The 26,192-nt window shown below is 46.6% G+C and overlaps 1 protein-coding gene across 1 annotated transcript; it reads right to left on the reverse strand.

Moving 5' to 3' along the window:
- Window positions 1-2,939: 2,939 nt before the first annotated feature.
- Ms4a10 (membrane spanning 4-domains A10) lies at window positions 2,940-9,776 on the reverse strand. The gene is made up of 7 exons (XM_036178198.1): window positions 9,495-9,776; window positions 9,040-9,159; window positions 7,981-8,037; window positions 6,324-6,455; window positions 5,268-5,378; window positions 4,612-4,702; window positions 2,940-3,046 (listed from the first exon to the last, which is right to left on the reverse strand). Exons 1-7 carry the CDS (start codon window positions 9,774-9,776, stop codon window positions 2,940-2,942), a joined length of 900 nt encoding a protein of 299 aa, XP_036034091.1.
- Window positions 9,777-26,192: the final 16,416 nt, after the last annotated feature.

Genomic DNA, 26,192 nt, shown 5'->3' on the forward strand with positions numbered 1-26,192 from the left:
TAAACGTTCCTACCTGAAGGAGGTGGCAAGCTCTTATGACTCGGGGAAGCACACAGGGAATCCAGAGTGAGGGGACTCTTGAGGACCTTCCCTGAGGTGTAAAGCAGCACACAGTCACTGGGGGTAGGAGACTCTCTTGGATCTGGTGATAAGTTGGTTGCACAGGGAGTCCCAAGGATGCAGCTGTGTCTCTCACGCTGGTGGCACAGTTGCTTTTGAGTCGCTCCTGCAGGTGACCCCAGTACACTCACTGATTTACTTGGCTGGCCTTCTTCCTTTGGTTTGTCACTGATTCCCCATTTGGAGTGAATACACATGTGTTCACAGGTTCTCAGGGGAAGTCATGCCACAGTCCAGTTCCCCAGGCAATCAGAAGAGCCTGGCTTTTATTGTGAAGATGTTTTGGGGCTGGGAATCAAGTCCCTAACTGCCTAAGTGAGAGAGCCTTTCTTAGCTAATCAAGACGGCCTGACTCCCTCTGAGGAGAGGCATGCAAAACAGAGCCAAGGCTCCTCTGTTCTGAAGGTCTCCCCCCATAGAAACCTCTCCTCCTGGAGGGAGGAGGATGGAGATTCTAAGACTCGGGAAGTCTCCTGTGGGTGGTGGTAGCTCCAGCCCTCCAGACTGCCTCTCTGCAGATTGCCTGCCCTTGTTCTGCCAGGCTCTGTGATCTCATGTGCCAATTCCTTACGTTCCAGTATGTGTCCCCAGGGATATTTTTCCTGGCCGAACCGTGGTGGGTAATAGTGCTCAGCCCTTGGCAGGGGCCTCGTACACTCAAAGCACTTGGCTTCAGAATCAATGCCAGGCGCCAGGGGAGTTTAGAGGAAAGAGCGACCAGGAGGAAGTGAGGGAGGAGAAGGAGAGGACTTAGGTCTTGCCTGGGAAGAACTAAGTCTCTGGGAGAAAGAAATAGCAGGGCTGAGGGGATGGCTCAGGGGAAAGTACTTGCCACACATAAGGGTGAGGATTGGAGCTTGGATTGTGACTTAGGGTTTCTATTGCTGCAATGCAACACTATGTCCAAAAGGCAAGAAGACGAGGAAAGGGTTTATTTGGCTTACACTTCTGCACATCATCGAAGGAAGTTAGAACAGGAACTCAAACAGGGCAGAAACTTGGGAGGCACGAGCTGACGCAGAAGCTACTTACTGATTTGCTCCACATGGCTTGCTCAGCCTGGTTTCTTATAGAACCCAGGGCCACTAACTCAGGGATGGCATCACCCACAATGGGCTGGGCTCTCTTTCATTAACCATTAATTAAGACAATGCCCTACAGGCTTGCTTGCAGCCCAATCTTGTGGATGCATTTTCTTAATTGAGGTCCCCTCCTCTCAGGCGACTTTAGCTTGTGTCAAGTTGACATAAACCTAGCCAGCACAGGTCCCCAGAACCTATGTAGATGCTGGGTAGGCACTGTGACTCACCTGTAATTCCAGGCTTAGAAGGCAGAGTGACATGGGATTCCCAGAGCAGGCTGGCCAGTGGGGACAGCCATATTGGCAAGCTCTGGGTTAGAATGAGAGGTCCTGCTTCAATGAATAAGGAGGAAGAATAAGGATAAACCTCAGGCTCCACATTCGATCTAGGATGGTTTCCGGCATCAATAACCTCCACAAGCACACACATGCATGCATACCTGCCATGTGCCTCCCACACGCAAACATGCATGCACATACATACTCACTACATGCAAACACATACACACACACACACACACACACACACACACACACACACACACACACACACACACGAAAAAGAAAAAGGAAAAAAAATTGGCAGATTCTGTACACCTGGACCTGTAGGCTCCCTTAACACACCTCCACTCACCTCCCCTCTGTTTCTATCACACTCTCAAACACTTCAGTTTCTCTTTATAGCAGTTGTACATTTATTTGTGTGAGTCATGCCTGTCTTACACTGGAGTCCAGCCACAGGGAGGTGAGGATGGATTTGCCACTGTAGGAATTCAGTTTTTATCTGTGGGACAAAGAAATAACCATTAGGCATCCATGACTGGCCTCAGTGCTGAAGTACCCTTCAGTGCTGGAGGAGGAGGCCTGTGTTTGGGGCTTTCTCTTAATGTCTTGGGGTGGCAGTGGGGCTTGAATCTCATACTGGAGAAACAATAGATTTGGGATCTGGGGAGCTAGGATGGGTGCTGGACACAAGAATAAATCTTCTTCCAGCTCTCAGGGCCAGAGAGATAATAACATCAGACATGGGATCCAGCCTCCTGCCCATTAACGCCACCTTCTGGGTAACACTCAGTGAGCCTGCAACACCCATCTGGGCCTTAGTTTATCCTGTGACATGAGGTTAACTGAGATGATTCACAAAGATTCTTCTAACATAGAAGATTGATGAGGTTGGAAAGCAGAATTCCAAGTTCAAGGGCCATGGGAACTGTAGATGAAGTCAGAGTTCAAACACACACCTTTTCTGCAAGCTGGGTCAGGTGAAGAGATCCGCTTTGCTTGTTTCTCAGCTAGGAAAACCCTCTACCAACTGAGCTACCCACTCTTAGCATGCACATGTAATAAATAATCCATTTCCTTAAATAGACTCATGTCACTACAATTCAATGATGTTTAGAATCAAATAGGGTGCAGGGACAGTTGGCCTTTCCTCCAAGTCAATAGCAAGGACTGAGTGCTCTCTGGACCCAGGTGCCTAGAGGGGACTCAGTGAAGAATCTGGGTTTATCTGTGCTGAGCCCTTGCTGTGTGGGAGACGGGCTGCTGGGAGGACAGGGTTCCCTTGAGCTAAGAGGGCTGATGTTGATGACATTCCTTTGAATGTACTGATCCCACCTCCCCACTGAAATGCCCTTTCCGGAGAGCCAGAGCCAGGCTACCACCACCTGTGCACCATCAGTGGGGGCAGGACTTCAGTGTGGAGCTACACCAGCACTTACGAGTGAGCATTTTGAGACTACTCTCCCAAGCTCCTGGAGCCTGTGTGGAGTGGAGATCGATGGACAGTGTCAGTGAGGCCAGCAGTGACCCAGAGCTGGTGGCCTCGGAAAGACTCAGAGCAAGCTCTGCCCATGTCAGAGAGGCAGGAGGGTCCAGGTGAAGAAGGGCTGTGGCTGTGGCTCAGAGGTAGGGTGTGTTTGTGTGTTGGGGAATCTCAAGGTGCCTTGGGGAGGCTGCAGCAGAGTGATTGGCAGGTGAGGTCAGGGCAGAGGGTCAAGAATCTGGTGATGGTCAATTTCACCGTGTTTGTTATTGGGGGGTGGGGCTTACTTTGGTTATAAAACATTTTTTATGGCTAAAAAGAGACACCTTAAAATAAGAAACAAATCAACTTAAAGAAACAGAAGGAACCCAGTGTGGCCCATAAATAAGCCAGCGTGGCGAGTGAGTTCCTCTGAGTACTGAAGGTTGGGAGGGAAGGAAGACAGGTCCTTCCCATGGCTTGCTCACCAGCATGAGCAGGTTTAGAATCCCCAGACTAGAATCTCATCTTGAACTCCACTTCTGATCTCAGGTCTCTGAGCTTACAGGAGCCTCCTGGATTGTGGTCCTTATTTCCCCTCCATTTATAGATGGAGACACTGAGGCCCCAGAAACAGAGACCTTGTTTGTTTTTTGACTTGACATCCTTCTGACTGCCCCCAAACCCTATGATTCATGATTACCCTAAAAGTAGCCTAGGCCATTCACCCCAGCTATGGGCAGCCATTGTACACCCACTGTGGATGGGAGGCTGGGTGTTGTGGGCTATTTGTACACTGTATGAAGATGTAATGCTGTGATTGATGTAATAAAACGCTGAACAGCCAATAGCTAGGCAGGAGGTACAGGCGGGACTTCTGGGCAGAGAGAGAACTCTGGGGAAAAGGTGGAGTCACCAGCCAGATGTGGAGGAAACATCACGGGCAGTACAGAGAGATGAGGTAATAAGCCACGCAACGGAATGTAAATTAAAATAAACGGATTAATTTAAGTTATAAGAGCTAGGGCTGGAGAGATGGCTCAGAGGTTAATAGCACTGGGAGCAATTCCAGAGGTCCTGAGTTCAATTCCCGGTATCCACATGGTAGCTCACAACTATCTATAATGAGATCTGGTGCCCTCTTCTGGTCTGCAGGCATACGTTCAGGCAGAACACTATATAATAAATAAATAAATAAATAAATAAATAAATAAATAAATAAATAAATAAATCTTTTAAAAAAGTTGTAAGAGCTAGTAGGACAAGCCTAAGCTAAGGCTGAGCCTTCACAATTAACTCTCTGTGTCATTATTTGTGAGCTGGTGGCCCAAAGGAAAGTCCAACTCCACTAGGACGTGGAGGGCTTACCCAAGAGCTACTGTGGAGGCTGGCGAGGAGGGCATCTGGTCCTACTCTGATTCAGCAGAGTAGGCTCTGGCCAGCTGACTCAGGCTCTGAGGTATCTGGGTCTCAGGTGGGTGGTGTAGGGGAAGGGACCACCACCCATTCCTAAGTGGACTGTTTTAACAATAGCACTGTTTGTCCCTTTTCCAGGGGAACTGGCTCCTGTCTGTGCCAGGGAGAAGTGACCACGGTGATGTGTGAAGGTCTGGGGAGCCCAGGCTGAAGACCCCTTCACCTCTTAGTTTGCTCATTTGTGTGTTACCTTGAGTCACATCTTCATAGGTTGGTGGCTCCATCGAGAGACCTTCAAGTTCCACAGGTGCGTCAGGAACGAGAGGGGTGTCATCCTTATCCTGCCAAAGAGAAATTACTGTCCCCATTGGTCTAGCACATGCATGGTTAGCTATTTACGAAGTGTGTCTTGGCAGAGTCACTTTCGAAGTCACAAAGTCCACATGAGGCTTTGATGAGGGAACTTCCAGAGGCCTGTGTGTGACTGTCTCTCTAACATTAATCGAGAAAGATCCGCGGGGTTAGTTGGTGGGGTTTGAGTTAGAGTTCCACCTTCAGTGTCCCACTGACCATGGGCAAGTAGCGCCCACAGCTAGGATTGCCAATGTGGGCTGGGCTGGGTCTAGCTTTAGAAGGTGGTGTGAGTTCTTTAAGTCTCAGTTTACTTATCTGTATAGTGGGACGCACATACCTGCCTGAAAGGATCATGAGAAGATGAAGTAAAGCTACATTTATATGAGTCACTATGGCTATATTAATTATATGGATACTAATGCAGTGTTCCACAGAGGACCCGATATCTCATAAGTACTCAGTCTGTGACCCCTGTCTGCTGTCTGTCCCTTCTGAGCTCTCTGCTGCCCAACGTCCCCATGTCTTGAGGGGTTGTCTCCAGGAAGGCCTCACCTCTGCATGCAGACGTTCTGTCCTACAGGCTATGACGGCTGTGGATCCTGTCAGGAAGATCTCCAGGAAGGTGAAGCAGAGCAGGGTCAGCTCCAGTCTCTGGATATAGACCTGCAGCAAATGGCAGGAGATAGGACAGGGCTTCCTTGGTACCTGCCTGTCACCTGGGTTTGCCAGGCAGATCCACAACAGAAGCAGCAGGGCTTCTGCTCTCCTGGGAGGGTAGAGAGGGCCTCTGAGGGATTGCAGCTGTTTCCATCACACTCCATGCCTAGTGCTTGGTGCATAGGGGGCCTGGGTGAGTGTTTCCCAAAGTGTGAGGACCAGAGAGTCTTCCAAGACCCTGGGGGAATTGGAAGTGAGCCTAAGGGTCATTTGGATAACTCTACTTCATCGGTGGTGTTGTCTAGGCCCAGAGAGAAAGTGTGTTTTATAGCAGGGTGGGTGAAGGGTGAGCTGGGAACCACTCGGGGCAAAGCTACTGACATTCACCAGGGAAGCATGTATGTGTATTCGCCGTGTGTCATGGTGGAGCCTGGCACCTAGCTTAGAGGGGCATTGCTTCCTCCTGGTGTAGAGGCATCCATGATACAGTGAAAGGGCACTGGGCTCACTGTTGAGAGCTTAAAGAAAGCTTTAAGCTTTCACTGTACCCAGACTTGCTGCGTGACTTCTGGCCACTAATTTATCCTTTCTGAACCTCAGTGTTCACTGCCATAAAATGGGGGTAGCAAAGTGGATTGAGCCAGCTCTGCCTTAGCTGTGGAATCAGCAGTTCTAGGGTGTGGTTTGCTGCTTCCCTCTCTCTAGGCATCCATTTTCCCATGTATAAAAGTAGAGCTGGACATAGCGACTTGAAGCACAGTCCCATTTCCTGATGTTGACTCATGAGAAGGTCAGGCATGCTGCTTCCACCATGCCTCTGGAGGAATGTGTTCAGATTGGCAGCGCCTGGTTCCAGGACAGGTTTTCTGAGGCCTGATTGCTTTTTCTCAGCCAAGCTCCAAGCTGTTCGCTCCTTGGAATCAGAGGAATCACGAGGGGAGAGGAACTCACTGTGCTGTTGGGGTATGGTCTCCAGATTGGCCATGGAAAAGGACTCTCCAGAAAGAGGTCCTTGACAATGACGAAGAGGCCTGCCAGCGCACACAAGAAGCTGATGACGTTTCCTGTCACACACAGTATCTTCTGCAAGCAGAGGTGAAATGTTAGAGCTGAGTGATCCAACTCAAGGCTCTCCTTCCAGGAACTTGGTCTATGGTACCCTCCCCCACACCTAGAGACTGGTCCTTCCAAGAGCTGATGCCAGATACATGAGGCTTATAGGAAAGAAGGATGCATCATGACACACTACCCAATGGCCATTCTATGTCAGGTAGGCCAACTGTCAGAGTCTAACAACCAGAGGGCATCACAGGGAAGGGCAGGAAGAGCATGAAGGTGTCTTGCCTCTTCATACCCCAGGGTCTCCCCTCCTCTCCAATCTATTCTGCTGGGCTCCTGAAATGGGCCTCCATCCTGTCACCCAGGTCTCTGCCAGGTTTCTTCTGCCTCTGCTGGGTTACACTCCCCACTAAGAAGCTCGATGACTTATACTCCAGAACAAACTCTTGGGCTGCTGAGAGGAGACAGCTTGGGATGACTCCCCCAGATCAGAGTCGAGGGGGATAGAAGTGAGCTAAGAGAGGGTGTAGGCTGGATAAAGTGTGGAGCTGAGGGGTTATCTAGAAGCAGGCCCTAGGACTTGGGGAAGGGATGCAGAGCTAGGAGGTCCTCAGGCTCCTGGCTTAGGGTCTGGATGGCTACATAGTGAGTGAAGTCAAAACTTGCTAGATTTGCCCTTGCTCCAGTAAATAACACCCACCCATGCTCATGTAGGCAACACTAATTAAAACACAATGGGTCACAAACCCAAAACAAAACAAAACAAAACAAAACCAACAAAGAAAAGATATGAAAGAAGGAAGCAAACTTGAAGGGAGGAAGGAAGGGTTTCATGGGAGGGGGAAGGCAGAAGAGAGGATAAAATGGGAGATATGATCAAAGTACATAATACAGAAGCATGAAATAGTGAAAAGATAAATAAGTAAAAAAGGAGATTGATAGATTTAGAACGAAGCTGCAATGGTTAGTCTTCATTGTTAACTTGAGTGGATTTGGAATCACTGAGGAGACACATTTTTGGATGTGTCTGGGAAGGCATTCCAGAGAGGTTTAACTGACGAGGAGAGACCCACCCTAAAGGTGGGTAGCACCATTCATTCCATGGGTGGGGAAGGGGTGCCCAGAATGAATAATAAAAAGGAGTCAGATGAACACCAGCATTCTTCTCTCTGTTTTCTGATCCACTCAGATGTGAGCAAGCAGCCTCCAGCTCCCACTGCCAAGTCTTCCTCATCACAGTGGACTGTACCCTCTTCATCCACAAGTCGCTTTCTAACAGGTATTTTGTCACAGAAAGAGAAAAGCAACTCATAGAGGAGCTGGGGGATGGGTGACTGGGGTCATTCCCGAGAAGCCAGGAGCTCTGGGTGGGCTCCCCTTCTTCCCTGTCAAATCTAGTCAGTTGTCTGCATCTGGAGCCTCTCAGATGTCCTCTTCCATTCTGAAGAAGTGCTCTGGCTCCTGACCACTCGTCCTGGGCATCCCTGTACACAGATGCCCTTGTCTTTCCCCCTAGATTTGAGGGAAAGATCTCAGGGTGCCAGCTCACCATAGAAGTCTTGGGAAATGTCCTTGTTGTCATTGCCAAGATCCCTGAAATGAGAAACTGCAGACCAGGTGTGATGGTCAAAGGAGAGAAGTCGAGGTGCTTCAAAACCCACAAAGTCCCCTTCATTCTCTGAGAAATCAAACCCCTGTTGGCTGGTGGGGCAGAAAACACCACTTCATGGACAGAGCAAAGCCTGCTCCAGACTCTGCCCTTCAACATGCTTACCCACGGAGGACACAAACCTCTAGACCCCATGCAGATCCACAGCTGGGGTCACAGTAACCATCCCTCCCTCAACCTTTCTTCTGCACTTGGGGTGACATTGCTCTTGGCTCTGTGGTCTAGGATGTTTCAGATCTATCTTTTGCATGTATGCTGAGTCTTTGCTGTGTTCTCATCCCAGGGACCATAGGGCGATGGGCCCTTCATGTGTAGAAAGCCCTATCACTGTGGTAGGGGTGCTAACCTGGGGCGGTGGGGATGGAGGACTGGAGGGAAGCTAGAGATGGGGTGAAAACATTTGTCCAAGAGAACACTATGGAGCTGGGGCTAAGTGTGAAGGCAGTTTTCAGGGCCAGGCTGGGGGACCCTAGAGTCCTGGAGGAGCATGGAGCCTCTGGGGAACAGTGTGTGTGTGTGTGTGTGTGTGTGTGTGTGTGTGTGTGTGTGTGTGTGATATTGTCTCTCATCCTGGCTGATGTCCTGAGGACAGAGTTGAGGATCACAACTGTGTGTGGCTGCAGGAAGAGCCCGAAAGGGGTGGAGGGCACTAGGGTTGCTTTGGCTACTAAGCCTGGATGCTCAGAATCCTTGTGAGCCTAGCTCATACTGGCTCGTCTCCCTGTCCAACATACATGCTTCAATTAAAGGAGGGTCACAGGGCCCACAAGTGACAGGGGCTCCCTGAAAGGAGCTGTGTCTAGTGTGACTGAGGGAATGGGGCAGAGAGAGGGAAAGTGGGCGTATGCCTTGTGCCTCTTGGCTGCATCCAGCCTCCAATGTCAGGGCCTCCTGAGGGCCCATGTACCCCTGAATCCACTGATTTGGGCTCCTACTTACAGCGACAGCTCCCCAGAGTGGATACCAGCACTTCAACACCACCAAGTGCAGGTTCTTAACTGTGGAGAGCAGGAAACCACCAAAGGCCAGGTGTGCAAAAGCAATAGCGATGTGAAAGACCTGGGTGGGAAGCCAGAAGTAACCAAAGTGAAGTGGCAGGTGGCTGGCCCTACATGGCCATCAGTGCCTGGACCTACTGGTCCCCACTTCTCAGGTGTCCTGGTCATCAAGGAAGGACCCCATCCCCAGGGCCTGTTGTAGTGATAGGTAAGGATGTCAAAACCACACTTGGGCTATCTATCCTGCCCTGACTCTGGAGGGCTGGCATCCTGGGCCCTGTTTACACCCCACAAAGAACCAACTTCCCCATGCCTTTGCTTGATTTTAGGATGAGTGTAAATGAGAGCTAGAGCACCTCCCTCAGTTTCCTCCCTGGGGGTCTCCTCCCTACTCACAGTCAGCTTCTGCAGAAGAACACTTCTCTCCAGGGGCTTCTCAAGGTGCCCATTTGGAGCAGGATGCTGGGGCTTGGTCACTTTCTGCATGGGCTGGGCCACTTTCTGCGCAGGCTGGGCAGGGCCTAGGACCTGCCATTGAGAGATATCCCCAGTGCCACTGCTGGAAATCATCATGGGAGCTTGTGCAGCCACTGACTCTGGCAGGGCACCCTGGCTGTGGGCCAAGGAGAAGGTCTTGTCAGAGTTCAGCTTGTGTCTGAGGATGGATGTGACTCTCATTGTCACCTCTGCCCCTGGATAGTGGAGGCCTTGTCCAGTAGCTTTTGACCTTGGTATGTTTTCAGATGGTAAAGTGAGGCTTCTATTAGGGGTGAGGAGACACACATATATAACAAGTGCACACAGAAAAAGGCCCCGTGCAAGAGGCTAGCTAACAGGGAAAGACCCTAGGAGGGACACATGATGACCCTGTGAAGGAGAAGTAGATAAAATCTACATGAGTGGACTGGGTGTGGGGGGTGGTGGCGGAGGACGAGGAGTGGGGGATGAGAACATAGGGAAATGGGAGGGTCAAGCTTGAACAGGGACAGGGTGGGAGGGCAGGGACGAAGATACCATGATAGATGAGGGCATCATGGGAATAGGAAGAGGCAGGGTGCTGGGGAGGCTCTCGGGAATCCACAAGGTTGACCCCACCTTGGTCTGCTGGCAGTGGTCCAGAGGGTGCCTGGACTGGTCTGCACTGGTGACCAGCCTAGCAAATAGCCTAGCTGTCATCATAGAGCCTTTGTCCAGTGACTGATGGAGGCAGATGCAGAGATCCACGGCTGGGTGCCGGACTGAGCTCTGGGAATCCAATTGATGAGAGAGAGGAGAGATCATGATGGGAGGACGTGCAGAGATGACCGGCCACACTAGTGGAAGCCCATGAACTGTGGACTGGTGGCTGTGGAGCCCCCATGGGACTGGACTAGGCCCTCTGGATACAGAAGACAGTTGTTTGGCTCGAACTGTTTGGGGGGCACCCAAGCAGGGGGATAGGGATCTGTCCCTGGTGCCTGGACAGGCTTTTGGGAGTCCGGTGCCTGTGGTATGTGTGACACCTTGCACAGCTTTGGTGCAGTGGGAAGGGGCTTGGACCTGCCTAGGCTCAGTGTGCTGGGCTCTGCTGACTTCCCATGGGAGACCTTGATTTGGGGGATGTGGGGATGCAGGGTGGCTTGGGAGGGAGGGCAGGGGGTGGGAGGAGGGAGGAGGGGGGATCTGTGGGTAGAATATGGAGTGAGTAGAAAATTTCTTAATAAAGAAAAATTAAAAAGAAAAAAGAAAAAAGAAAAGAAAAAGAAAAAGGCTCTGTGCAAAGCCAGGTGGGGACTCAGGAAGTGGAAGCCCACTGACTTTGACTTAAACTGGAATAGTCTAGAATCTGAGAATGACGGCTAGCTGCTGTGCTTAGCCTCTCTGGGGTTGCAGAAAATGAAGAGCAGATGAACTTCATGCCCACTATAAGAGAGTGTTGTGTGATATTTTGATTGCATTCTGACAGTAAAGTTTGCTTTGAATCAGAGGGCAGAGCTAGCTAGTAGATGATCAAAATTAACCAGAGAGGTTTTGGAGGACTGAGGACAAATAGAGAGACAGGAAGTAGTAGGGCAAGGCTTAGAGAGGGTCTTGACCCCTTTGGATGGAGAAACAAAAGAGATGGGAGGTCACTGGTCGCTTTCCACAGCTTCTCTGATTGTTCAGATGCTTACCCTGATATCTGACTCCAAAGTTTTTAATTGATAAGGAATAATTAGATAAACACTTAAAGAGAGAACTCCCACTGGCTACCCTGCAGGCTGGCAGGATCTAGGGGTCAGAGGCTTGACTCATGTGGTCATTTTGTAAATAGTTTCCATCCTGTGGCTTAGAATGAGACCACTGAAGGTGAACCAAACCCCCATGGTCCTGTGGTGAAGCCCATGTCTTTTGGGTTTGGGGAGAGGAGAGAGAGAAGGGAAGTTTGAATAGCAATGGTCCCCATTGACTTGTGTTTTTGAATGCTTGGGCCATAGGGAGTGGCACTATTAGGAGGTGTGGCCTTGCTGGAGGAAGTGTGGGGGTGGGCTTTATGCTCAAGCTATGCCCAGTATGGCTCACAGTCAAGATGTAGAACTCTGACCGACCTCTCCAGCACCATGTCTGCCTACATGCTGCCATGTTCAACCATGACGATAATGGACTAAACCTCTGAACTGTTAGCTAGCCCCAATTAAATGTTTTCCTTTTGAGAGTTGCCATGGCCATGGTGTCTCTTCACAGCAATAGGGACCCTAACTAAGACAATGATCATCTGGGCACTGGGGATGTGGAGGTGTCTCTACCTGGGCACTTGCTTGTGGGAGCTGTGGCAGTGGAAATGGTTCAGATATCCAATAAGGAATCGGACTCAAGAGGACAGAGTATCCCTTCCCAAAGCACACCATAGTGAACACTGGTCCTAATGGACGTGCCTTAAAGGGGTCCATGGTTAAATAAATTTAGGAAACCTAACACATCATTTTCTTTTTACTTTTTCAAGGCTCTGAGGACTCCTGCAGAGATGTTCTCTGTCTTAATACTAAGGATATTTTCTACATTCAATTTGTTATAGAAGCTTCTTCATTAAAAGTCCAGCCATACTCTGCAATTGATGTTCTGTAGGGTCTGATTTGGGTTAAGTGACAAACTTCCAAACCTCTGGTTCTAGGTTTTTGGGCATCTGTTCCCTCCTGTTGATGTTTTCATGGGTGCATCACAGTGGGGCTGGGGACTGGGCTCGGTTCTCAAGGCTTATTTCAAACTTGAAATTGGAATGGAGAGATGCTAAGAGGAACTTGGCATGTTCCTGAGGGGGAGGGACTGGAGGGGACAGACCTCAGACAGCAGAGGGGAAGGGTTGTGGGTTATGAAGTCCCTTGCCACTTGCCAAGATGAAGGGTATGTTAGCAGCAGACTGTTGCTCATGGTGATTCCATCCTGCCTATCTTTTTCCATTTTTTCATTTCCAGGCTCCAGAATTCACTCTCATTCCAGAGTCATGGCCTTAAGATAAGGGCCTCGCCATTAAGAAGTTGTCATCACTGCTCTGTAAAACACAGGGCTGCTGATGGAGCCATGTCCTTAAGATAAGGGCCATACAACTAGGAGATCACTATCACTGTTCTGAAAAACACAGACTCTGACGTCCACATGTAGCTCCGTCTGACCCTCCTTGTGCAATCCCCCACTTCCCTAGACATGAACTTGAGACTTTGGCCTGTCCCCTTCCCAGGTGTCTCAGTCACTGTTCTATTGCTGCAAAAAGACACCACGACAAAGGTAACCTGTGGTGTTGTGTCCCCAATATATTATGCACCCTAATAAACTTATCTGGGGTCAGAGAACAGAGCAGCCACAATATTCAACATAGAGGTTAGGCAGTGGTGGCACTCACGCCTTTAATCCTGGCATTCTGGAGGCAGAGATTCATCTGGATCTCTGTGAGTTCAAGGCCACACTGGAAACAGCCAGGCATGGTGACAAGAGCCTTTAATCCCAGGAAGTGATGGCAGGAGGCAGAAAGGTATATAAGGCATGAGGACCAGGAACTAGAGTCTTGTTAAGCTTTTAGGCTTCTAGCAGCAGTTCAGCTGAGATCCTTTTGGATGAGGACACAGAGGCTTCCAGTTTGAGGAAACAAGATCAACTGAGATGTTGGCAAGGTGAGGTGGCTGTGGCCAGTTCTGTTTCTCTGATCATTCAGTGTTCACCCCAATACCTGGCTCTGGGTTTGTTTTTTTTATTAATAAGACCTTTTAAGATTCCTGCTATAGGGGGTTGGGGATTTAGCTCAGTGGTAGAGTGCTTGCCTAGCAAGCGAAAGGCTCTGGGTTCGATCCTCAGCTCAAAAAAAAAAAAAAAAAAAAAAAAAGATTCCTGCTACAGTAACTCTTATAAATGATTGGGGGCTTGCTTACGGTTTCAGAGATTAGTACATTATCATCATGGCCAGGAGTATGGCAGCATGGTGGCACATGTGGTACTGGAGAAGTAGCTGAGAGCTGTCCATCCTGATCCATGGGGGGGGGGGGGACTAGGTTTGGCTTGGGCTTTTGAAACCTCAAAGCTCATTCCCCAGTGACACAGTTCCTCCAACAATGTCACACCTCCTAATCCTTTCAAACAGCACCACTCCTTGGTGACTGAACATTCAGATATATGAGCCTATGTGGGAACATTCTTATTCAAACCACCACATTTCACTCCCTGGCCACCACAGGCTTATAGCCATATCAAAATGCAAAATGCATTTAGTTCAACTTCAAAAGTCCCTGTAGTCTTTCACAGTCTCAACACTGTTTCGAAGTCAAGAGTTCAAAGTCTCTTCTGAGACTCATGGCAATCTTGGAACCATAACCAACTATAAAGTCAAAATCAAAACGCAGTTCACATACTTCCAGCACACAGTGGTACAGAGTGTACATTGGCATTTCAGAAGGGAGGAAAGGGGGCATAGTGAGGGAACACTGGACCAAAGCAAGACTGAAAACCAGCAGGGCGAACTCCAAACTCTGCATCTTCATGTCTGATAACGAAGCACACTTCAGATCTCCCAACTCCTTCCAGCTTTGTTGACTACAACATACTTCTCTCTCTTGGGCTGGTTCTACACCCAGTCTGTGGCACAGCCATATCTGATGGGAACAGTGCAGCTGCTCAATGAAGACCCAGCAGAGCTGAGCCTCGTGATGGCCGCTGTGCCACCTTTGGTTTTCATCTCCACCTGTTGCATGCTTGGGAGACTTTTAATATTTGTATAATTTGAGGATATTGGATTGATGGGAAATTTCTTATGAATCATTTATGCCTTCTCCCTGGAGTATTGCTTCTGAGTTTCCCCAGGAAAGTCCTGAACATACCACCCCTTCTACTTTGAGGGAGATATCCTCATCTACTTGAAGGTCTTCCTTATGCCTTGGAGGTTGTGACACACATAAAGAAGCCAGAGGTTGGGGTTGGGGATTTAGCTCAGTGGTAGAGTGGCAAGGCCTTGGGTTTGGTCCTCAGCTCTGGGAGTGGGAGAAGGGAGAAAAAGAAGAAAAAAAAAAAAAAAAGAAGAAGCCAGAGATCTCTTTATGAGGCTATGAGACATTCTTGAAACATCTGTCCCTGTATTTACTCAGGAACAAGATAATCAAAACAAAGTAAACTTAATAAGGTTTGCTGGGCTAGAGGAGTTGGCCACAGAGCAGACTGCAAGCCTCTTCCCACTATATACTCAGGCAATTACATGGCATATACAGCAACAAAGTTAGATTAGCTGAAGTTACCTCTGCCCTATACAGAGGTATTTTGGGCAAAGTATGATGCAAAATATAAGAATATATCTTATGATATAAGAATGAGATATCAGGACCTCCCTTTCTTAGAAAAATTAGCACAAGCAGGGCCACTGTGGTGTCATATGACCAAGGAACAACAGAATGCCAGGATTAGACATATAAACAAATTCTAGCCGGGCAGTGGTGGCGCATGCCTGTAATCCCATCACTCGGGAGGCAGAGGCAGGTGGATCTCTGTGAGTTCGAGGCCAGCCTGCTCTACAAAGCAAGTTCCAGAACAGCCTCCAAAGCTACAGAGAAACCCTGTCTCGAAAAACCAAACCAAACCAAACCAAACCAAAAAACAAAACACAAAACAAAACAACCCCCCCAACAAACAAACAAACAAACCAAAAACTAAACAAATTCTATAAAGATATAAAATGTACACATTGTATTATGCCAGAATTTAAATAATAACTGCAGCAGCTTTGGCCTGAGGATTTTTCTTGGACACTCTGGCCATTAAGAGTTAGTAATACACTGCTTGGGACATGGCAATATGTTGCACGAATCCTAACTGGTCTTATTATAAAAGCCTGGAGCCAGATATCGGGGTAAATGCTGAAAGATCAGAGGAAACAAGTCACAGCCACTTCTCGCCTCGCCAACTCCTCAGCCAAAAAGAAAAGAGTCTGAGGATTCATGGAGACAGGGTCTTCTCTTTTTGGCTGAGGAGTTGGTGAGGCGAGAAGTGGCTGTGGCTTGTTTCCTCTGATCTTTCAGTATTTACCCCAATATCTGGCTCCTGGTTTTTTATAATAACACCATTTAGGATTCATGCAACAAACTGGCATCCAACTTTTGGGGCATGAATTCACGAAAAAGCTGCTTGCCTGTGGCTTTGCAGCCATTGGCTCAGGCAAGAGCTGCATGTAACCAGAGTCTCCACCCCGCCTGGCCCAGAGTCCCTACCTTGCAAGCCCAGGCCTAGGCTCAGGTTCAGGCTCAGGCTCAGACCCAGGCTCAGACTCCAAACGTGCCAGAATTAGCAGCTTTCGAACGTTCCCCTGTGCAGACAGCTGGCTCTTTAGTTTCTTTCTTTTGGCTTTCACTGGACCCTCTGTTCCAGCTGCTGCCAAACTAGGTAGCTGCCTCACTTTACCATCATCTGAATCATCATTGTCAGCAGATTTGGTGAGTCAATTGGGATTTCTTAAAAGGGGGGAATTGGGCTGGAGAGGTGGCTCAGAGGTTAAGAGCACTGTTTGCTCTTCCTAAAGGTCCTGAGTTCAATTCCCAGCATCCACACGGTGGCTCACAACCATCTGTAATGAGATCTGGTGCCCTCTTCTGTATACATAATAAGTAAATCTTTAAAAAAAAGGGGGGGAATTAGTTTAAAAAAATAAAAAAGACAGAGTTTTTTTCCCCACATAAAAAAAAAAAAGGGAAACACTATTAATAATGGGAAGAGTTTGGTTTCTGTTTTATCATACACTAGACAATCTGAAAATGAAACAATTAAATGAGAGGATAATTAACTTAGATGGGATTGATGGAATGTCAATTATAAACATTATCAGTTTGATCATTCTTATTTTATCCCTGAAAAAGTTGGTTTATATGAATGCCAAGTTGGTTGATATGAATGCCAAGATAAAAGTCTTAGAAAAACTAATTAATACAGATTATAGAGATATTCAGACCCAGACAGAGGAATTTAAAAGAGAACCAATTTCAGCATTGCATTATAAGGTTACAAAGAAACAGCCTTAGGCTTTCAAACAACCAGCCTTTATCTATCCAGTAACCTTACAGGTACCACCAAATTATAGATATCCCTAAGACTGTGTACAAACTGATTGGTCTCATACGGCATGCACTCACTGTATGTGAAGCAGATGTTAAATTTGTGGTCAACTTGTAATAGAATTATCCCTCAAGACTGGAAAGATTTTGTTACAGCTGTCTTGGGAACTGGTCCCCAATTACGATGGAGGACCTGGTGGGAGGATGAGGCTAAGATCACTGAACAATGAATGGAGTAGGGCTAGAGGTCTTGCAATCTCCCAAGATCAACTTCTTGGGGAGGATGATTATGCTGGGTATATAAAAACAATCTTCATATGATGACCACATCCTGGCTTTATGCCACAGCAGCCTTGAATGCTTGGGACAGAATTGAAGAAGTAGGAAAGAAAATTGAGTCATTTACTAAAGTTATAAAGGGCCCAAAAGAAAATGTTACAGATTTCATACAAAGGCTGTCTTCAGCAGTAAGTAGAATGATACCAAATTCAGAAGCTAGACAAATAATAATAGAATCTCTGGCTTTTGAAAATGCTAATGCACAATGAAAATGGGTAATTAGGCCATTAAAGGCAAGATCAGCACCCTTGGAGGAATGGATCTGAGATACAATCAATATTGAATCTCATGGCCATGATGATGCTTGGATAGGAGTGGTGATTTCCAGAGGTCTGAAGAAAGATTATAATGCCAAATATTTCAATTGTGGTAAACAAGGTTACTTAAGAAGGGACTGTAAACAGGGCATCCCTAGAAACAATGGTTTTTCAAGGAACAATGGCAACAGAATGCTCATCTCTTCTGGATTATGCAGAAGGTGTGGCAAAGAGACACTGGACTATTGAATGTAGATCAACAAGGGACAGACAAGGTAATCCCCTGCCTTGCTGTCGGGGAAATGTCCTGTAGGGCCTCTCACAGGCCCCCATGTCAAAATTCCATTCAGTCCTTTCCTGTCATGGTGGAAGAAACTCCTTCCTAGAGCAATTAAAGAACCTAATGCCTATTGTAAAAAACCAGACTGCTCTGGATGATAGGATAGTTATAGCAGAGAGAACAAAAAACTAGTGAGAAACCATAAATCAAAATTGATGAAGATTACATTTGGAACCTCCCCAAAGCTAGGGTTGGGGAAAGGTTTTGTTTTTGTCATTCCAGGAAAAGAAAATCAACCATCTTGAGGAATTTAAAGACCTTTGAACAAATAAGCATCCAAAGAAGAAGGGAAAACTACCTTGAAAAACTATCACCAAGCAAAGGAATAATTTGGCCTAATGCAATCTCTGAAGTCTCTAAAAAGAAGATGGGATCCCACAATGATGATTCAACATGGACTATGATAATGTCATTAAGCTGACAAACACCACCCAAAGATCAGCTTTGGACTACAAAGTGCTCAGGACAATTTCAAGATGGCTAGCTGAGATGATCCAGTCTCACAGACTACTCTAGCCATGACTTGAGACTTGAGACAAGCCCTGCACTTTCCCATTATGCAAAGACCGGACAACAAATGATACAGCTACCTATCCCAGGACTTGATAATTAACCAAAAATTTTCCTTTTTAGCATTCCCTAAAGATGCCTTAGGCCCCAGACAGAGGAAGTAAATGTAAGAACATGATGCCCACATTCCCAAGAGGTGGGGTGGGTGGTTTTTGGTTGTTCAATGGGAACATTGATAATTGTCACTGTTTAAGGCATTTGATTACAAAGGAGATTAGATTCAGGGTTCTTGTTTTGAAAAGAAAAAAAGAGGATATAGATATGATAAGATAAAAGATAGATTATTAAATCTACTCTAAAAAAGATATAGAAATGATAGGATAAAAGGTAGACTATTGTATCTACTCTGAAAAAAAAAGTGAGACTATGGATATGATAAGATAAAAAGGTAGATTATTGAATCTACTTTCAAAAAGCAACTAATAGTTTTAAATATAAAATATTTATATTGGATTTGATTTTTGTATATTGTATACAAATTGTGTATTTTGATAGAAAGTTGAGATTATTTTTGTTGGAACATACTGCATATATATTTCTACTCTTGTTCAAGGTATTATATCTATACAGTTCATTTAACAATATAATGCTAATTGATAGTCCTTGGAAGTTGTTATTACAAACTAGGATAATGAAGAAAGGCAAGTTAGAAGTCATTATAATCAAATGTAGTCACATTAGATATGTTTTCAAGGTCAAACAGAGATACATTTTAAATAGACAGGTCATCTTCAGACACTTCAGAGATATACAGAATTTGGCATTTAAGATGTTTTAATAACTGATTCTTTTTTTAAATGACAATGAGACATGTCTGCTCCTGGCAGCACCAATCTACTTCAGAGAAGATGATGGGCATCAAAGAAGCTTTTTATGGAGTTTACTTTCCTTGTGGTAAAAGTTAGCCACTGGGCAAGAAAATGCCCTTGCCTTGATTGCTGACAGTATGCTGTCCAAAATAGACAAGCAGGACACAGAAGAAAAGATGGCCAAACCTTGCCAAGATAAGGTTGGAAGGCCCTTCAGAATATCCTGCTTCACAGAAAAGTCTGTCAGATATGCTAGGCTTGTAGGCTAAAGATGGATGCCCTAACATTGCAGAGGAAACTTGGGTGACTGTCCAGGCAGCCAGCTGTTTCTGTCATTTCTCACATTTTTTGGAAGTCACTTGCCTGTACTTCCTGTTTACTTAGGTAATATTATTTCCTTCTTGGGTCTCTGATGGAGCTGAAGACTAGATAGTTATAGTTATAGTTTTCCCTGTTAACAAATTCAGAACAGAAATTTACTAAAGAGGTGTAAAGTGTATGTTTGAAAGATATCGAAAGGTAATTTTTGGTAGGCTCTAATATCACCAATCCTAGTACTCTGTTTCTTCTCACACTGTACATTTTGTGTTTCTCTTTGTCTGGTTTACACTTTTACATTATAGACCTGCATAAGAGTGATTGCTAATAACCACATGACATCGCCAACACCTTTAATCCAAAACTCTTCAACTTAGCCCCAGGCAGATTTTTAGGACAAGGGTAGAAAGCAGCCACATTCTTTGCTAAAATATCACAAGAATGGTTTCTAGGCCACTTATTACTATATTCTTCCCTTTTGTAACCTCTTGAATCAGCTCTTACCATCTACCTTGCTCTCAGCACCTCTGCCTTCCATGCTCTGTTACTATGGCCCATGAAACCACACTTAAAGCATTCAACTATTTTTCTGGTTCAAAGTCCCCAAGTCTCCTATAGTTCTTCAACAGACAGTGTGGTCAGGCCCGTCACAGCGATATTCCAGTCCCTGGGACCAACTTTTATTTTAGACACTGTTCTATTGATGTGAAGAGATACCATGACAAAGGCAGCTCTTAACAAGCATCTAATTGGGGGCTTGCTTGCAGTTTCAGAGTTTAGTTCCTTATCATGGCAGGGACATGACAGCAGGGTGGCAAGCATTGGGAAGTAGCTGAGAGCTTTTGATTGGGCAGAGAGAGAGAGAGAGAGAGAGAGAGAGAAAGAGAGAGACTGTCATGGGCTTTTGAAACCTCAAAGCCTACCCCCAGTGACACACTTCCTCCAACAAGGCCATATCTCCTAATCCTTCCAATCTTTTCAAATAGTGTCACTCCCTGGTGACTAAGTATTCACATATATGAGCCTGAGGGTCATTCTTATTCAGACCACCACACCAGGCTGCTAGCCTCCTCAGTAGTGCCTCTCTCTCCCCATACCACAACCCTCCTCTCATAGACTTCCCTAGGAGTCCAACAGTTAAAGCTGTTGTTGGCTACAAACCTCTAGAATGCTTGTGCCCTGTTGTCCTGTCCACCTTGCCTCTAGGACTCCAGGGCTGGGGCAGAGCTGCACTGGGGTAAAAGTGGACAGGCAGGATGGGGAAGATTTCTTTACTTGTCCCCTTTCCCAGGCTCCTCAGCCAACTGAGGACCCATAGACCCAGCTGTCTGGTATCTCAGGGACCCCTAAGGGTCTTGGTGATTTGTACTCAGACTTAGACTTTCTGGACCCTTTTCCCTTAGGCTCAGGGAGGCAGAGAAGAGCAGGGAGGACCCTTCAGCCCCTCAGTGGGCCAGAACATGAATCTTCTAAGCGGGCAAGCTAGGTCCAACCCTGGCTCTACTCCTGCATTTCAGCATCTAAGCCTGTTTTTATGGGCACACAGGGCTGCTAGTGCCTGCCTCAAGCCTGGGCTGTGGGATGAAGTGGCAGCAATAAAGGCTAGGTGATACCACCAACCTGCCCTACACCTAGAATCTCACCTGATCTTTGTCTGGTTCTCTGTTAAGATAGGTCCCCTTCTAATCCCCAGGAGTGGGAAGTTCTTTGCCTGTGGGAGAATTCCCACAGAGCTACACCTGCTCTTAATCCTAGCCTTAATCCCCCTTCTGCTTCTCGGTTACTTGAGTTTCTTGTTGCCTTCTATGTGAATTTTGCCTGAGAATTTCCCAAGGGTACAAAGCCTACATATAGCTTGGTTGGGAAAAATTCAACCCATGGCTGCCGATATTCCTTAATCGAGAATTTGCATTTAGCATTGTCCCTTTGGAAGCTTAATTAGGATGTTTTGGGGATATGTAAATCAACTTGCTGAAAGTGTAAATTGGAGAATAACAAAAGGCCCTTGGCTAAGGGAAGGTGTCTCAGTCCGGGAGAGGCTGAGTCCCTCTGCATCTGGAAAGGCTATAAAGATTCATCCTTAATGTGTCTTCCCACAGACCTGAGTGAACCTATACCCATTCAACAGTTGCCCCAATCTGACTCCTGCTCAGAGCTGGGAAGGTCTCCTGCTGGCTGGGAAGGTTGTGGAGAGGGGAGAGTACCTGGTATGTGGAGAAAGTGAACTGGGAGCCCACACTGCCCTTCCGGACTCTGCAGAGCAATGAGCTGGACACCTGTGTTGAAATGGGTAAGATCTGTCCATGGGAGGTCTGGGTGGGAAGGCTGAGAAAACCTTGCTCTGAATGTGACCCTAATTAGATGGTGCAGACAAAGTCAAGAGAACAGGGAGGGCAATGAGTGTTTACATGTGTATGCATGTGTATGTGTATGTAATATGTGTGCATAGATGTGCATGTGTGTAGATGTGTGTATGGGCATGTCAGGCAGAGAAAGGCAGGACCAGAGGTATGGAGTCACAGCGTACTGACTGCCAGCCTAAGAAGATGTGGTTTTCAGTCATGTTAGTTCAGAAGGAGCCTGGGTAGTGAGAGGCAACCTTTCTCAGGGCCTCGGGGCTAGGCACTTGATGAAATGGATGGTTCTGGGAAAGTGGACTTCCACAAATCCCTTTCTCTCTTTGCTTTCTCAAATCTGTCTCTCTGTGTGCTTGAGGTCACCAGAATCAGAAGGAAGGGGTGACACTCCTCTCAGCTTTCAGGATCTCCAACTGGTAGTTGTCTGGGCTGGTAGCAGATTCCTCCCTGGAGAGAGGCTGATGGTAACCCTGCTTCCCAGGGCTCTATAGCATGGAACACCTGTTCCCCTGCTGCTGCCACTGCTGCTTGATGGACAGTCGCCCCTGCTCCCTTCTGGGGGTCAAGTTACAGCCACTCACCTAGAGCTTGCAGCTATTGACGGACTAGCACAGGAGGCTGGTCTTCTGTGTCAAGGTTGAACCCCACATGAGGCCCTGATGACCCCCCTTGTTTGTTTCTGTGGAGAAGGGGTACTCACCTGGCCCAGGGACCTGTGTTGTGGGCTTCAGCGGTGCTTTCTCATCTAGAGCTGCCGCAGCAGAGTCATGGGAGGAAATCAGAACATCTTTATGGCTTTAGACTTTGGATCTCTTCCTTCCAGGACCCGCCCCTTGCTTACACTCCCAGCTGTACAGAGCTGCATGTGGGCGACAAGATCCTTTAAAACCACCTCGCTTCCAAAACTGAGCAGGTGAAAATCTGAGTCCTCTTCCTTATGTCTCCCTTCAACATCGAAGTCAGTTAATGTTGAAACGTTGACAGTTCAGACAATTTATGGAGCAGAACTGATGGAAGGCATTTGTCATGTCGGGGGAGCCAGCAGTTGAGTGATTTGATTATTAAAATTTTCAAAATTTTCATTTGTGTGTGTGATTGATGTGTGTGTGTGGCGCGGGGGGGCACCCTTGCTGCTGGTGTGTGTGTGTGAGTGTGTGTGTGTGTGTGTGTGTGTGTGTAGGTCAGAGGATAATTTTGTGAAATTTGTTCTTTCTTTCCACCTTTACATGAGTGCTGGGGATTGAACTCATATTGCCAGGCTGTGCAGTAACTTTAGCTGTTGAGTCATCTTATTTGCCCCTGAAAGAATCTTCTCAATTTTTTGCAAGTCCAAGTATCAACACAGTAGAGAGATTAGTATTATGACTGTGAGAATGATAAGCGGCGCTGGTTACCGTGCAGAGAGGTCACAAGGCATGGCCACGATTAACCATCAGAGCTTTATTAGGAGGAAGAAGGGTGGGGGCAGAAGAACCAGGTCTGGGAGAGACGAACGTGCGGAGAACAGAGAAAAAGATGGTTTTGGGGGAGAGAGAACAGAACAGAGAGAGAGGGTGGGGTCTGAGTCATGGCTCTTTAATGCGCAGGTGGGCTTACAGAACTACGCCATGCATGCGCAGATTGCATGACCATGCTGGTGGGCACATAATCACCAGCGCCCACTGATGACGTAAGACGCAAGACCCTGGTCTTAACTCCTGAACTGCGCATGTGTGGTCATGCAGCTGGAGTGAGGGCAGAATTCTAATAATGACCCTCCTTGTGTCCCTCCCAAAGGGAGCTAGGGCCATCCTTAGGTCTTGGTTGACCTTGATCTCTGGTGATAAGGAAGACTCAGATATACTGTCATCTTTGTAAGCATGTTAGTGCTTATTTGAAAAAGATATGGGTTTAAAACTATGGTCATGTGACCACAAGTGACAGCGAGCCCTGAGAGTGAAATCCAGCTGCTACCAAGTTTGCAGCCTGTGTGACTCAGAGAACCCATCAAAGGCCCGTCTGGATCTTGTCCAGGGCCGTGGTGAGACAGTGAACGTATGTGGCTTCAAGTTGTCCAGTCTGTAGCATGCAGAACTAGCTAACTCCTGTGCTTTTCCTATTAATCTTTCCTCCAGTTTTTAAAAATGGAGGTAATAACACATGTTAAAGTGCATGCAGCATATCCAGTTGGGTTAATTTGTGTGTATATGTGTGTGGTTTATTTGTGGGCACATCTCTTGGTGTGGGTATTTATGGGTGTGTGCGGTGTATGTTCACCTGTATGTGGGAGCATGCACACATGTGTATGTTGAAGCCAGAGGTCAATGTTGGTGGTCTTCCTCATTGTTTTCCATCCTACTTTTCTCTTTTTGTGGGTTCAAGAAAGTTGCTTTATTGATGATGCTTCAAAGTGGCATTAACCTAGTTATCCATCAACAGGTAAGTCAATGAAAGTGGTAGAATAAAACAAAATGTTACAAAACTATTAAAAACAATAAAATGGAAATATAAGATGTTATGGACAAATTGATAACATATTTTATTCAGTAAAAGGAGACAGACACAAAGAAATACACATACTATATAACTCCATTTGTGTGAAGTTTAAATCAGGTAAAGCTATAAGTGTTTAAAGAAATAAATAAGAATCCAGCATTTTTTTTGTTTGTTTGTTTTCTTTGTTTTTCAAGACAGGGTTTCTCTCTGTAGCTTTGGAGCCTGTCCTGGACTAGCTCTGTAGCCCAGGCTGGCCTCAAACTCACAGAGATCCACCTGCCGCTGCCTCTCGAGTGCTGGGATTACAGGTGTGCACCACCACTGCACGGCTAATCCAGCTTTTAAAAATATTTCCTACCTGCTCTGGGTGGAACTTGACTTCATCATAGGAATAAAGCCAAGAGTTAGTTTCCATGCTCCACCCCCTCTGATTATTAAGTATAGTCTCAACAGCTGTGGAACTGACCAATTAGGGAGCTGGAAGTGAACCCCTGGGAAGCAGTGAGGGTGTTCCCTCAAGGTCCCCATGCTGAAGTGCCATCCTTTTGTCAGTGATCAGAAGCTCAAGCAGACAGTGGTGCTGAGGGGTGACGAAGCCTTTGGGGTTGGGGTTAGGGTTAGAAGGGCATAACGAGCCCCCCAGAACGCACCCTAGTGGCTCTATCAGAAAAGGAGATAAATTGGACTACACACATGCTCTTTTTGTCTTTTGCCATGTGATGCTTTGTACCACCTTTAGACTCTGCGGGAAGGTTACTGCCACATGTGACCTTTTGAACTTCAATCTCCAGAACTGTGAATTAAATAAATCTCTCTCTTTTATTTTTAAGGTTATACACCCATGGGTATTTAATAATAGATTGCTACAGCATCTTTCTGTAAAGACAGAACTCTCTGAGGTAGGCATGCTATGATTCTTCAATAGAAATTATTCTTATTATTCTTATTTTTTCTGGAGCTGAGGACCAAACCCAGGGCCTTGCGCTTGCTAGGCAAGCACTCTACCACTGAGCTAAATCCCCAACCCCTCCAATAGAAATTATTAAAGAGATACTGACTGCTGTGGGATGTTCTGTATGTCAAATGTGCTGCTCTGATTGGTTAATAAATAAAACACTGATTGGCCAGTAGCCAGGCAGGAAGTATAGGCGGGACAAGCAGAGAAGAAAATTCAGGGAAGTAGAAGGCTGAGGCAGAGACATGGCCAGCTGCCACCATGACAAGGGAGATGTAAGGTACCGGTAAGCCACAAGCCTTGTGGCAAAGTATAGATGAATAGAAATGGGTTAATTTAAGATAGAAGAAGTAGATAACAAGAAGCCTGCCATGGCCATAAGTAATATAAGAGTCTGTGTGTTTATTTTATAAATGGGCTACAGGACTGCTGGGGGGACCTGGAGGGAAGCTCTCCAGCTACAATTGACACATAATCTGCCATATGAGTTTTCGCCCATATTTTTATCCCAAATCTTTGCTCATTGTCCTGAAACAGAAATGCCCATTCCCAGATGGTATTTTGAGATCTCTTATTCATATTTCTCTCAGTATAAACTTGGTAGAGGTTTGCTGTGGGATGTCTTTCTGTATGCTGTAAGTATGTGTTGCTCTGATTGGTTGATAAATGAAGCTGCACTGGCCTATGGCAAGGCAGCTTAAAGGCAGGTGGTAAGTCCAAGCAGATATACAGAGAGAAGAAAGGAGTCCAGAGAGACACCAGCCGCCGCCAAAGGAGCAGTATGCCAGCAGACCGGTAAAGCCACAGAGCAAGTGGCAAAACATAGATTAATAGAAATGGGTTAATTTAAGATATAAGAGCTAGCTAGCAAGAGGCCTGTCATAGGCCATACAGTTTGTAAATAATATTAAACCTCTGAGTGATTATTTTACAAGTGGCTGTGGGACCATGGGGCTGGGCAGGACTGGAGAAAACTTTCGACTACAGAAGTTAGCATACCTTCTGAGTCCTCAATCTGGATATGAGGAAGCTGGAAGGGAATCATGGGAGATTACTCCATGGGATACTGGGGAAGGCACAAAGCTAATGATGCAATATAGATCTAGGTAGGTCAGAAAATGGGCATCAAACCAGACTGA

This window comes from Onychomys torridus, chromosome 1 (genome assembly GCF_903995425.1).
Source record: "Onychomys torridus chromosome 1, mOncTor1.1, whole genome shotgun sequence".
Taxonomy (NCBI): domain Eukaryota; kingdom Metazoa; phylum Chordata; class Mammalia; order Rodentia; family Cricetidae; genus Onychomys; species Onychomys torridus.

Bases quoted from the DNA above. Each gene is read 5' to 3' on its own strand.
- Ms4a10 (XM_036178198.1), bottom strand. From the start codon at position 9,776: ATGAGAGTCACATCCATCCTCAGACACAAGCTGAACTCTGACAAGACC. The intron at 8,038-9,039 runs GTAAGTAGGAGC...CCTGGTCTGCAG, and splicing joins CACTCTGGGGAGCTGTCGCT to TTTCTCATTTCAGGGATCTT. The intron at 6,456-7,980 runs GTGAGCTGGCAC...CTCTGCTTGCAG, and splicing joins CATTTCCCAAGACTTCTATG to AAGATACTGTGTGTGACAGG.